At 31.7% G+C, this 14866-nt stretch overlaps 1 protein-coding gene across 1 annotated transcript in view; it reads left to right on the forward strand.

Moving 5' to 3' along the window:
- Positions 1 to 11520, forward strand: part of LOC115891580 (phosphatidate cytidylyltransferase, photoreceptor-specific) — a 45613-nt gene extending 34093 nt beyond the window's left edge. Inside the window, exons 4-7 of the mRNA XM_030912075.1 lie at positions 1506 to 1865; positions 3782 to 3931; positions 4528 to 4659; positions 6616 to 11520. Coding sequence (XP_030767935.1) covers positions 1506 to 1865; positions 3782 to 3931; positions 4528 to 4659; positions 6616 to 6843 — 870 coding nt within the window. The 3' untranslated portion in view covers positions 6844 to 11520. The remainder of the gene's footprint in view (positions 1 to 1505; positions 1866 to 3781; positions 3932 to 4527; positions 4660 to 6615) is intronic.
- The last annotated feature ends 3346 nt before the right edge of the window (positions 11521 to 14866 follow it).

Here is a 14866-nt window from a genome sequence, read left to right on the forward strand (position 1 = left end):
TATCCGTTATACTGCTCATGAGTACTCTTGGCAAAATGACGGATTGCGTTTCCCTTGGCGTCTTCAGAAAAGCGTTTTTGAGGCTTGACTACAGCATGTACTACGTTATTTATTTTGGCAGGTCGCGTTTATTCTAATCAAAATGTCAAATAATTTATAAGCATGAATCATTGAATGTTATTCAGAGGTTGAGTCTTATTTCTTAGTTTGGTGATTGTTACAACTGTTTTTTGTGCTGTTTTTCATTTTATTCCAAGTTCAACTTGAAGACGGTCTCTTGACAGCTGGTATTCAATACCAGTGTTGCCAAGGTTATGTTTAGAAGATCAAAATTTTAATAATATTTTACTAAGCAGGTCATTAATCTGACGAGGACATACTCAGATTCGTTCCGAGTATAGATTTATCGATATAATTAAACAGCCGTTAAACGGTAGCCTACTAAAATGCCGTTAATAGATATTGTGACGTCGTTGATGTCGGCGGGAAGTAATGGCCTTGCTATGGGCATTTTGCAAGAGCACCTGTGGCTCCGTGGCTGAGGCTATCGCTTCGTGAGCGAATGGTCCGTGGTTCAAATCTCACGCCGACCAAGACTTTTTTATATATTTTTTTGCTTATAGCGTGATCTTATTGCATTGGTTTCACTCTTTTTGGTTGGATTGGTTTAGTTATTTGGCGGGTTGGTTAGCGTGGTTATTTGGAGGGTGTTAATTCATTGGTTAGTTGGTTATTTGGTGTGGTTGGTTGGTTTTTACTAATTTATATTTGTTTTTTATATTTTTCTACTAGTGTCGAGGTTAGTTGCGTTGGTTAAGTTGGTTATTTGGTGGGGTGGATAGCGTTAAAATGTTAGTATTCATAAAACTACATTGCCTTACATTTATTTTAATTCAATATTAAATGACTGCAATAGATCCGACAACAGTGTACAAACTTTCACGTTATTAGCGTTACCGATATTTGTCCGTAATTAGCGTAGTATGTTATCCCTTATTAACGTTTTCGGTTATATAAGTATCAATGCGCATGTTCTGTATAACGTATAAGATATAACGGAATGTTTTATGTTTAGAAGGCCTAAAAACTCCCTAATAACTCGGAAACCGTTGCTTTGAGGTACATCATGTGTATCTCGATTTTTGCTTAGAATTGAAGGAAGAAATGAAATATGCAATAATATATAGGGGATTTAATTTCAAAAATTAAACTTTGATGTGCCACGAATTAATGGCCGACTCTGTATACTTAAATTTATTACGCGCCAATAGACATTTAAAAACTCTATAACTTTTATATTTAACTTTTTGCGGTACCTCGTATATTTTACCTAATAATCGACCGTTCTCATACATATTAGCGACCCTGTATATAGTTATTTTATGGTTAATTTATCTTTTATACATATTCATGGTTTCGATCTTATTATGGAACATATTTATTCTATTATTAAGTTATTAATATTTATGTAATATTTATTTCATATGTTTTTTTTTCTATTTCAGGAAGGTCTACGTTTTTTGGTAGCTTACCATCGCTTCATATCATTCAACCTGTACTGCGTCGGTTTTGTATGGTTTGTATTGTCTCTAGTCAAGAAATATTACATGAAACAGTTTTCCTTATTCGCCTGGACACACGTAGCTCTTTTGATCGTCGTCACTCAGTCGTATCTCATTATCAAGAACATTTTCGAAGGTTTGATTTGGTTTATAGTACCCGTATCGATGATCATATGTAACGATATTATGGCGTACGTATTCGGTTTCTTCTTTGGAAAGACGCCATTGATCAAGTTGTCGCCGAAGAAAACCTGGGAAGGATTTATTGGAGGCGGATTCTCTACCGTGTTTTTTGGACTAGGAGTAAGTAAAACAATAACTGTATTATAATACATAGGGGGTGCATCTCAAAAGTGGCTCACCTCATTAATTTTTTTAATTTTTTAGATAAAAAAAACGAGATATGTAGTATATGACATAAATTAGAACTGACTTATTCAATTCTTTTCGGTCACTTCCTGTTCACCGGAAATGGTATTTTGAAAATAATGACAAAAAATATGCTCATGAGCCACCCTCGTTTCATTTGATAACATTGAGATATGATTAAAAATACGATTTGGGCATCGTTTAGCCGGCCAGAATAAGATATGAAAAACATTAGGCGATCAAATCTATTTTTCCAATGCTCCTTGATTAAAACTTATTGTTTTTAACACAGCCATGACACTCTAGATTGAAATTTAAAATACGATTTTTAAAAGAGAATGTCAAACGTTGACATACATATATCATATGTAATTATCTTCAGAGTGTCTTTTTCTATCGAATAAAATAAAAAAAAATGTCGAGGGTGCCGTTTAAAAACTAAAAGTTGTAGTAATTTCTGGTGAAACAGAAAGTGACCGAAAACAGTTGAATACGTCAATCAATCCTAATTTATGTTATACACTAACCGACACGACACACGAAAATGAAAACAATTGAATACGTCAATCAATCCCAATTTATGTCATATACTAACGTACCAAATCTCGTTTTTTTTATCTGAAAAAATAAAAAAAGCTATAGGGGTGAGCCATGTTTTAGACGCACCATATCTAATACATATCTGTACATATCTAATATCTATCTGTATTTCTTTATTATCCACAGAGCTGTAACAAGTCAGTTTCAAAAAGACTTAAAGCGTAAGTCCCAAGTCATTTCTAAAATCAAAATGATTTAAATCTTAAGTCAACTTCAACATAAAATTTAAAACTTGACTTAAATCGTAGTCTTGTCTTTGAGTTAAATCGTTTGCTTTAAGTCATTTTCTTAAAGATTTAAATCAATATAATGTAAATTAAGTCGTTTTTATGACTTAGGTCTGTATTTTTTTATTTAAAACATGATCTGCGAGTTAAGTCGGCAAAATGACTAAAATCAAAATAATTACCGTCAAGACAACCAAAATTCCATTTAAGTACCTATTTTTAATGTTATTATAAATTTTCTTGTATTAACCCGATTGCCGATTTCCTTATATTGCCTTACTTGTATTATTAATTTATTGTAGGTACTAACTACAAACATAAAAATATGTTTTTTTTTAATATAAAATTTAACCGATTTTGTAGTACTTTATGTGTATCCATTATAGTTTAGATTAACATGTCCTTAAAAAGTGGTAATATGTTTTGATCACTATTTAATATGTCGATAGTATAGAGGTAAAAGGGCTGGAGGATTTTAAAATTATTTTAATTTTTGTTAAACATTTTTATATTTTTAAAGAAGGAAATTGCTTGCATTCCAATTAGTTTTTAATACACGAATTAACAAAACAATTTTATAATTTAAATTTTGGTTATATTATTTAATTAATATTGATAAAAGTTGTGTTTATGTTACGTAGTATGTTTTTGTTAATATGAAATGAATAGTCGAAAGTAAACTGCAACGTATGATAATAAAGGTACAATTATATCCCAATTATTGTATTATAATATAGAGGGGTGAATAGCAGTGTATCTATAATAATAATAGGTTAGGTTGTGTGGGTTGTAGAGCGTTATATAAACTGTTTTGACTAAAGTAATTTGATTAATTAAAATAATTATTAATGGAATGACTATTTGCGTACACAAAACATGTTGTCTAATTATGTTTATATTCGACTGTTAAATTTGAATATACATTTCATGACCTAGTAGTAAAATAAAGTTCGACAATTTTTTATGTTTCAAGGTCACTAATATATTATGTTTTATCGTATATGTTTTATTTATCTTTTGCAGATATCTTACATTATGTGCCAATATCCATATTTTGTTTGCCCAATCGAATACAGCGAAACTCTGGGCAGAATGACAATGGAGTGCGAACCTAGCTCCCTCTTCCGCTTACAAAGTTATACTTTACCTATTTGGTTGAACTGGTTGAAAATTGTAAGTATTATTTAGTGTTATTTAATTTTTTTAAATTATTTTTTGTTTTTTAATTGACTATACAGGGTGGTCCGAATTGTATTCGAGAAACGTCGGCAGCATATTCTGCAGATAAAAATAAGTAAAACAGTTCATATCAATTTTATCCTAAAATGGAGTCGTTTCGTAGATACAGGATGTAGAAGTTTCATTTTTATTTCGGCTTTTTCCAAATAATTTTTGAACTAATATCGATGTTTTGATGAAAATTGGTGTCTGGGTGTTTTTTGGCCCCCTACAAATAGGAGTTCGGTACTGATACCGAAATCGAATGTCTTATATCAAGAAACACTCACAGACGCTAATTTTCATCCAAATATCGGCGTTATCTCAGAAATTATTTGGAAAAAATCGCAATAAAAATGAAACTTCTACACGGCGTATCTCTGAAAGGAAGCATTTTAGGATATGCATTTATACAAACTTTTTTACTTATTTTTTAAGCAGAATATGATGACAACATTTCCCGAATACAATTCGAGCCACCCTGTATATTTTGCTTTTCTTTATTAAACGTGTAGTAATTCGATTATAAATATTTGTTTGACTTTTTTCAGTTTGGTTTGGGAGATGTCATATATCTATACCCTTTTATGCTTCATTCATTGTCTCTTTCACTGTTCAGTAGCGTGATTGGGCCATTTGGAGGTTTCTTTGCTTCTGGATTTAAGAGAGCGTTCAAAATTAAGGTATGTTTTTTTTTTAAATATAATCTTCGATAATTTGAAATTGATTCAAAAATATGTTTATTAATTTATAAGTTAGTTAGGTTCCTTAAATTATATCTTAGTTGGAGAAATGAATTATCTTATTATATTTTCTCTTAAGCTTTATTCAGAACCTCGCAATTAGTGGAATAAATTAGTGGTTTCAATTACACTTTAGACTTTTTGGTTTATTATCATTCACAATGTCTAAACCCTAGATCATATAGGTATATACGTACGTGTAACGTATAAGTAAATCACTATGGAAACTGGCGCAAACATATCAGACTACCAGACTTCCATTTATCTTCTTTTTTGTTGCCCACGCGGTGCTTTTACTTTATCTATCCTTGTCGAGGACCTATCGTCCGCGCGCCAAATTTGAACATTAATTTTAAAAATTTAATTTCTAAAATGCTTATATTTGAGCAATAAATTGAATGTTTACTGTCACAAAAATTAAATTATATAAAAAATACATTTAGCCACTCCGTACGAATATCAATATTCTTAAGAAATCTAACCATAAAGTATGCATGTGGCTTAATATAAATAAAAGAACAACTGAATACTTTACTTGACGATGAAAAGATAATTCGGGGACCTTTATAATTAGAACTTTGACACACTAAAAACTTTCTAGTCATTTTTACGAGTATTTAGAAAGTCCAACGGAAAAAATAGAAATATAATTGCACAAACTTAAAATTAACTTCTCACTGAACACACTTGCATCCTTGGCTATATAAAAGCGGTCAATAAAAGAGTAATTAATACAATTTTTAAATTAAAAAACGCAAAAAAAGCGTCGTTACACAATGGAAATAAAATTATGATTATGACAATATGATGACAATGAAAAGTTGGTTTCCTTGTATAATTTATACTTTCTAAACCGTATAAAATTGTGATTATTTTGGAAATACGTACAACTTTTAATGCGCATGTGCAAAGTAAGGTCCTCGAGAAAGACAAACCTATTGAACGTTTCATAAGTGCAATAATGAAGGTTTGAAAATGGCATGCCGTGATGTTGGAGACACATTTTAATGCTAAACTTATGACGTTGATTTATCTACGTAAGTATATATCGTCCTATTGCTGCCAAAAGTCACTAACTAACATTTTCCGAACCTGAAAATTCAATCACTAACTATATTTTGAAGCGGAGAATCGATTGAAAAAGTCATTAGCTACGATTTCTGGCTATTTATGTTTTATTTTGATACTGAATAGTTACTAACTATGACATCTTTATGCAATGCAATTCATCTTTAGACGCGTTTTTCTCGGAAGTAGCAAAAAGTAAGTTAGTGACTTTTTTTAGTGATTAAAATAATTTTAATAGTGTTGCTAGGATATTTTATTAATTAATAATAAAATATCCTAGCAACATCTTGCGGTAGTTGGTTGTATCAATAGAGAAAGCCTAATATTTAGCTTATAAAACAATAATTTTTTTATTTCTAACCACAATTTCTCTTAACGGGCGATAATCAAAGGCCAAAATTACATCCCTCGGAACTTTTGAAGTATAATTAATGGAAAAGTTAAAAGTTTGTTAACTTTTTCTGCTAATTGAAAATTTCTACCACTAATTTTGGCGTTCTGAATGCTTACATTGAAATTAGAGGATCAAACTTCTACGCTAATTGAAACCACTAATTTATTCTACTAATTGCGAGGTTCTGAATGAAGCTTTAACGTGTCAAATTATTACTATGTCAATTTAAAAAAAAATATTGAGGGAATATTTCGAATAAAAATTTTGATATGGAGTATTTTCTTAACACTGTATTATTTGTATTTTATTTAAACATTTTAAGACTAAGTATTTATTTTTATACAATATGTTACAACATGGTTTCATATTGAGATGGGAGTTCAATTTACTTTAGTAGTCAGTTGATTTTACTACTACAGTCTTTTCTCCGTTAGGATTTTGGAGACGTCATTCCAGGCCACGGAGGTATCATGGACCGCTTCGACTGTCAGTTCCTGATGGCTACGTTCGTTAACGTTTACATCAGCAGCTTTATTCAGACAGACAGTCCACAGAAGTTACTCTCTCAAGTTCATTATCTGAAACCCGAGCAACAGTTGCAATTGTTCCACATGCTACGCGAATCGTTGGAGAATCGAAATATTCTAATTCCAGGAAATTAGACGACTGGTGTAACGATTGATGTTAATTTATTTTCTGTGCCATAGGAGTTATTATTTTTGTTAATAATTTTTTGTTGGGTGTGTCTCGAAGGGACCAGACCATTCCCATTACCGTTGCGAGCTGTGTTGTACTTAAGTATATTCTATAGTTACGAATATTTAAACTCCTCGAATGGCTAGTTGGATTTCTCCCATGGCGATCGATTGTCATGATTTTTAAAATCATTCAAACGTGTGTCTTGAACAAAGAATTTTCGTTGTTTTATGATGTTACCTGATTATAATTAAACGTTTCAAGGATAACTTTTTATACCAGATATTGTAAAGAGTGTTTAATATCTAAGTTGAAATAATGGGAACGATTTGGTAATTGGCTTTTTGTTAGTCAGGTAATATAAAAATCATTGATTTACATAAAAAGGCTACTGGTTTTAGAAGACACTGACTTCTCAGTGAGTCTCTATTCTTACACAAATTTACCTAATCACTAGTTAACTTAAAAACTTATTTTTTTACATTTTGGTAGGCTACCTTAGTAATATGGAAGGTAGAGGTAAGGAGAATTTTCTTCGTGTATTGAAAAGTGGTCATCAAAGAGGGAACAATTAAGATGGCACTGTTGTAGCAAAAGTTTTACATTTGAAAGAAGCTTCAAAAAATTTTAAAACAGGAAATCATTAAAAAAGATAGATAAATATGCTATTTCTGGAGGCACGTCTTTTCGGCCACTCTTTTTTGGCTAACCTCACTTTTTTATAATCGCTAAGAACCATATTGACTCCAAACTGCATTCTGTGAAGCCAAGCCGGTGAAATGGGTATATAAATCTTCTGAAGGAAGTTGCATAAGTCGCTCAGTTAGCTCTGCTCAAGCGTAGTGCGCAAGCCTGGATTTTGAATTATCGATCGGATAACTAGACCAATAAGAGACTAGACGCTAGCACCAGCTGTTCGCATTCGTACGGCTCCGTCCAACTTCGTACGACTTTCGTTTGCGCTCCCATTCGACAATTAGCTAATCCTCAGAGTAAGGGCTAATCGATTTTCGAAATTTTGGAATTGCGCTGTTGCGCCAGCGTCTGCCTAACAGACGAACTTATGTGAAATATACATGGACCGGTTATCTAGTTGTCTCTAACTCGGCTTCAACTCCAATACATTGCAGGGATAGGCGATAATCTGTACAATATGCTCCTAAGTTCAGTTCGATCCCTTATTGCTTATTAGCGCCACTGTAATCATTTAGTGAACCTTTATTTTCCCCTTTTAGGTGGCCACTTTTTCAAAAAATGTCCCATAAGAGGTGATTCTCCTTACCTCTTTCCTTCCACACAAACTGTTGTATGTGACATTTTGGAAATTTTACAGTAGATCGAAAAAAACCTCTTTTAGTGCGATCTAAGAATCCCTACAGTGTCATAACTGTAACAGGAAAGGCTCCCATACTGTAGGAGACAAAATAAATAGAATATCTAACAACAGTGAGTGTTAGTGATCACACTAAAAGACGTTTTTTTCGCTCTACTGCAAATTTTCAAAATGTCATTTACGACACTTTGTGTGGAAGGCGACGAATACATGCTAGTAACAATATTGCTTTTTGAAAATGTCTAGTTTAAATAATATCTGTTTGAAAAAGAGAGTCAAAAGGTCTTCGTTTGGTTAATTTAGATTTAAATATTTTATATTTAAATCTATCATATTTCATATATAATCATATTTTTTCCTTTCATTTCTTTGCATCTGACGGTTAAGATATACCTTTAAAAACGTTAATTGGTTTTCGTTGCTTGGACAAATTTGTGTACAATTAACAGCCGCTGAAGAGCTTTTATTCGCGTATTTTACATCCAGTAATGGTTTTACAAAATAAATATTTTTTTTAAAGCCGTACCGGGTGTTATTTAAGTAGGTAAAATTCTGGGTGTGGATATTTTAGTGATTTTAAGAAAAAATCACATAGGCCCAAAAATGCCTGCTTTCCAATACATAGGGCGTCAACTGTGGTGTTTTGCTTTTAAAAATAACCAGATTTTGAATCTCACAAGCATAACAGTTATGCTTGTGATTTATGAGTTATGAATCACAAGCATAACAGTTATGCTTGTGATTTCACTATTCCATGATAATGAGCGTAAAAATCCCAACCCAAAAGCCAGTTACTAGTCCTGGTCACTTTCTCTGCGTAGTCTGTATTTTATTGCATGCGACGGAGATAAATATAACTGACCGGTTGACAGACAGAGAGGCAAAATAAAAAGCGGCATACGGTGTTGCCGGTTTTTACGTTTGTAGGAAAATCGATCGAAAATCGGTACCCGTGTAGAAAAAAATAAACAATTTTAAAAACTTTCATGTTGTTTCATGTACTGAAATGAAGATCACATATCTAAGCTAAATATAATCTATTACAGCTGTTATAATTTATTACAGCTAATTGTGAAAAATAAAGTTCCAACCCTAGATGCAACATTTTTCATAAACGCCTAGTTGAGCCGTTTGAAATTTTGATGCAAAGTCCGGCAATACCGCATAGAAAAATGCATCAACCCAGCTTTATCTCTTACACGTTTTACTCGTTAAAATCCAGACCACGCAGTTTCGATGACCAGATCGGTATATACATATATTTATGTGCTGATCAGTATAAGTTACGGCACTTGGAACAAAAACTCCCTAAGCGCCCTCAACAGTTGAGGCCTTTCAAACATATCCATTATTATGTTTTCTGAGAAACATATAAAAAACTTATTTTTTATATATTCCTTTACTATCCTCTATATCATTGACAAATTTTAAAAGAGTGGTCTACATTAAATACTTTAATAATAATTAAAATATTTAAAAAATGACCTGTTTTAAAAAACTTGTCGCTTGGTATATTGAAAATGAAGCATTTCTGGACCTACAATTAGGTATAATAATTTTTGTATTAAAATCACTCAAAAAGTCACTTAAAGTTTGGTTACGTATTTAAATAACACCCTTTATACTGAAACTTTGCAGTAATGTGTCAAGCAAAGATACATTATTTATTGAGATATTTTTTCACACATGCAAAATTTGGTATAAAAAGTTCTCCCAATTTTCTTATCATATACAGATAACAGATAAGTAGTGTATGTGTTCTGATTAAGTATTGTGCTATATCTGTTTTAGAATTTGTATAAAAAGGTGGAGGTATTACCTTAAAAATTATTAAATTTTCTTTATTTTATAATCAGATGAAAGCCTGGGCTGGTTTTATAACCAAATTATATCGCCATCTGTTGGGCACTGAATTTATCTTTAATTATTATATTGAAACGCATTATCTACCACCTGATTATATTGCCAAATTTGATAAATTCTAGTTTTTCCAGTTTAGACTAACAGTGAATGTGCCTTTTAATTTCACATTTACATACAAATTAATTTGTGCAATATCTTTTACACATTTTGTTATAGATTATTTTCTATTCTTTATATATTATTTCTTTTTAAGTGTATTAATAATTGGCAGATGAAAGCAATGTGGAGAGTAATATATTTTATAAATAAAGTTTCTTTACAAGATGTAGTAATAACCTGCTATTTATGTAGAAAGGAGAACCAACTATACAGGGCGTGCCAAAAAATGGAAATGAGTGGAAAAAAAGTTATGTCGAATTGCCATGGCGATAACTTTTTGTGGGTAATGGCTTTATGATAGAAAAAAAAATGGACAAATATCAAGGACAAGTTTTAAGTGTCTCACTCAATTTATAATGTTCCTGATTCCTATTTAAAGACAGTAAAAAAAATATTGTAATTTTTTGCGAGGTTGCCGATTTTCTACCTAAAAATATTTTAAAACGTCAATTTTGACATATACGAGGCCATCTTGATTTCTTTTAAATGGAAACCCCCACATATTTTAGCATCTTCCGGTAGACATATTTTAGCTAATTTCAAAAATGTATAGTTTAGTATACTTTGCGCTGATCGTTTTCGACATACAGTGCATTTAAAAATTAAATGTTCCAGAATTAATTTAATAGTCTCATTCAATTTAAAATTTTTCTGTTTCCTATTTTAACATAGTAAAAAGATATTTTAATGTAATTTTTCGCGAGGATGCCGATTTTTATCTGAACATTTTTTAAAGCGTCAATTTTGTCAGATACGGCGCCATGTTGGTTTTTTTAAATTGAAATTCTCACATATTTTAGCATCTTCCGGTAGACATATTTTAGCTAATTTTAAAAATATATGAACTAGTATGCTTTGCGTTGATCGTTTTTGATATACAGTGCATTTAAAAATGAAATGTCCTAGAATCATCTCACTCAATTTAAAATTTTCCTGTTTCCTATTTTAAGATAGTAAAAAGACATTTTAATGTAATTTTTCGCGAAGATGCGCAAAGTGCAAAGTATACTAAACTAAAAAATATACTATGAAACAAGAAAATTAAAAAAAGAATAGTTTAATTTGACAGACAGAAAATTAACCTAATCCCCATTGAAACTTGATAACTAGATGTAAAGATTATGTTCTGAACTATCTTTTCTCTCTGACTTTTTTAATAATTTTTTATCTAACCTCGCTTTTTGATGCATAAAAAGGTTTTTGTCACTTGTCGCATGATATGTCAAAATTATTTTTTGTTATTGCTTCATCATGCCAAAGAAATTTTGCATAATAATGTTTTCAATAAGCCTAATAAAGTTTTCTCCGTTTTTGAAACTTTTTGGCACACCCTGTATATCTTCTGATACTAAAAATGTATCATATTTACAGTTGATCAAGAAGGTTTTGCATAAAGAATATGAGAGTAAGAGTTTTAACATCCATTTTTTGTTACAATTTCTAGTCCATACCTATATTAGGGCTGTTTAATAGTTAATATCTATGAGATAAAAGAAATTACATATATGTACATGTTTTCTTATCTTCTTAGAAGTATTTTGTTCTAAAATATAAAAAAAGTGTTACTTATACGTATATTTTTTGTTTATTGTTTTTTTTTCTTTTTTTAGAACACGTTTTTATGTATGAAGAATGACTAGGATTTCGTGATATATATTTTTTAATTTATTATAAACCATAAACTATTTAGGCTGATTTATTTTTGACATTGGTCGGTATAAAGTAACTGTTGTGTTTAACTTTAACAGATTACAGCTCGGGTATCCATGAGATTTTTAATGTATTTATAGGTAGGTATACAGGATGTCCCAGATTGAGCTGTCTCAGATTAGAAGTTTCTAGAGAACTACTATAGGTATTTTGATCTGAGCTCTTTTTCATATCATTGTTTCACTGTTAGATCTCTCGATGAAAATATTTTCAATATGGCGGCACTTTGTAAATACCGGGAATTGACCGAAACTTTTTTATTTTAAATGAATATCCATATTTTTTATTACATACTTAAATTCTCTATAAAATTTTTATGATTTTTTATATGAAACACTCTGTTCCTAACATTAATCGTTTTTAAGAAAAAAAAATTTTTGGAGGAAGCTAAATATAAGCTTTGACGTTTAGCTTTAGTGATTCCCAGCTACTTTGAAATAAAGAGGCTATAATTTAAAAACGTGGCTATCTATTTCAAAAATTAAATTGTTCAAATGTCATATAACATTGCATGTGATTATCATGTAACTGTGCGATTATAAAATTATCATTTTTTTTTCGAATGGAAACATACTTTATTTCACTAACGAAAAGGTGTTTCAATTCGCTACTTTTTGATTGTTCCTATACCTAAAATAAATCGTTTTTAATTTATTTATGATTTATTTTTAAAGTTTATATTTTTCTTGATTTGGTTCCAACTGAACTAGTAGCCTATGACTTTAAACGTCAAGCAATGTAAAACAATATATCTGGCCATGTCAAATTGTGACACATTTTTAAAAAATCAGTATATATCAATCGTAATTTCCATTTCCGTTTTTTTTTCGATCATATGGTATATTATTAATATTATTATCTATTAGATGCCACTAAAGAGCGAAAATACCAGAGATATTTTTATAAAAACACTATACTTACTACTTAGTTTTCTGACAGAACACTGTTTGACACTTAATGTCAAAGTTAGCTAGTTAAAACGAAAAATATACACTTTAAAATTAAATTTTAAATAACTTAAAAATGATTTATTTTTAGGTTATTTAACATTTATATTCAAAAAGTAACGAATTGAAAAACCTTTTCATTTGTAAAATAAAAAAGTGGGTTTCTATTTGGAAAAAAATATTTATGATAACTTTTTAATCGTTCGCTTAATTTTGTGACAGCTATCGCCCATATATGAAATTTGAAAAACTTTATTTTTGAAAAAGATAGCTATTTCTTTTCTTTAAGTCACAGTGGCTGTGGTAATCACTAAATTTGACGGTTATGTTATATATTTACACTTTTTTTGACTGACCCCTCAAAATTTTTTTATTTTTTCTCTCTCAGAAACGGTTAATGTTAGATAGCGTGTTTGTAATCAAAATTTATATAAAAAAATTTACGCATAATTTATAACATACTCTTATAAAGTAATAGGAAAGAGGAGGATAATTTAAGTGTATAAAAAATTGTGTGTGCATTATGTGCGCATATTTGAAGTGAAACTTCTTCTTACCCGTCTGTCTGTCTGTCTGTCTGCCGAGTTTGGTTCTAATCGATGCATAATTAAGAAAAATCCTGATGATTTCGTCCATTTAGAGGCATCTGTTCGAAACGTCGGCGTCGAGGGCGTCATTCTGTAGCCCGTCCCCAATTATGCCGAAATTAACCCAGATTTTTCTTCAGTATCAAATTTTTAGCCCCACCCTGATGAAAATGTAAACGAAACGTCGTATCCAACTTTGCAGGGTGGGATCCTGTGCACTTACGTGCTTCTTACGCCAAAACTAACTGTCACAGTGACACGTGTCGTACATCTATCGACATAAAAAATTTCATTTCAATCGGATGATTTTTTGATTTGATTCATTGATGATGGGGTTTCGTAGAGCACGAAATGTCGTCAAAATATCATGAAAAAATGGGGCTCGAAGAACCACATCTACATTCCGAGTTTCATCCCCCTAGCTCATATAGGGCCCGACTTACGACGCTCCAAGATCAAAAAGTCAACGTTACCACTTTTCCTCTGGCGTCTCGTGTGTCACGGCCTTTAATTTTTTACTCCCATCGCGCGTAAAGAAGTTTCACTTTAATAAAAAATCTCCTTTAAAATAAGAAAATTGGTGTCATTTTCCGGTATTTCTAGACGTAGATATCGTTGTGAGACAATATGGGCAAAAATCTCTTATGGATATTGCAAGGGCAAGGGAGGGAGCGAGAACCTCCAACACCAGGAGGCAAGCAGGGACGTATCACCAGCTTTGCCTCTATTGCTGGACAAGTGAAAATGGCGGTGCTGCCAAAGGATTTTCCAGAGGTTGCTCTGACCACCGACCAGCAAACGTCTCTAGAAGAGGCTATACTGGACGAAGTAGTGGCGATCGGATCGCAACACAACGATCTACAAAATGTGGGTCAGCTGCGTTTTGCGGGGATACACTTTCGGGTGGGCATGATCCTCATAGATTGTGTATCTCAAGAATCAGCGAATTGGTTGGTGGAAATCTCACCTAAGCTTAAAAATTGGCAAGGGCCGGAACTGGCTGCAGTGAAGGGAGAAAACATCCCTAAAGGGGCGGCCATCACGGCCTTTCTGCCGAGGAGCAAGGAAAAGGACGCCACCTACCTGCTGAGCCTTATCCAGGGAAGGGAGGCACAATAGATCTTTAAGGTCGCAGTGATTAACCCCCCTCTTACTCATTCTACATGGATATTGCAGTTCTCTAGAAACTTCCAATGGAAGCTCAGCCTGTGACACTCTGTATTTAGAGTACCGTAAATTCAGGGTATAAAAGTTATCGAGGTAATAAGTTATTAAAATTCATTAAATAATTATTCTGATGAAACCAATGATTTAAGGTGCGACTGAGTAGTATAACATTAGTGTGTACGGTATTTAAAGTCTTGCCGTTCGTAAAATAAACCGTTTAATC

The sequence above is a fragment of the Sitophilus oryzae genome, unplaced genomic scaffold (genome assembly GCF_002938485.1).
Source record: "Sitophilus oryzae breed Bouriz unplaced genomic scaffold, Soryzae_2.0 scaffold_1188_pilon_pilon, whole genome shotgun sequence".
NCBI classification, from domain to species: domain Eukaryota; kingdom Metazoa; phylum Arthropoda; class Insecta; order Coleoptera; family Curculionidae; genus Sitophilus; species Sitophilus oryzae.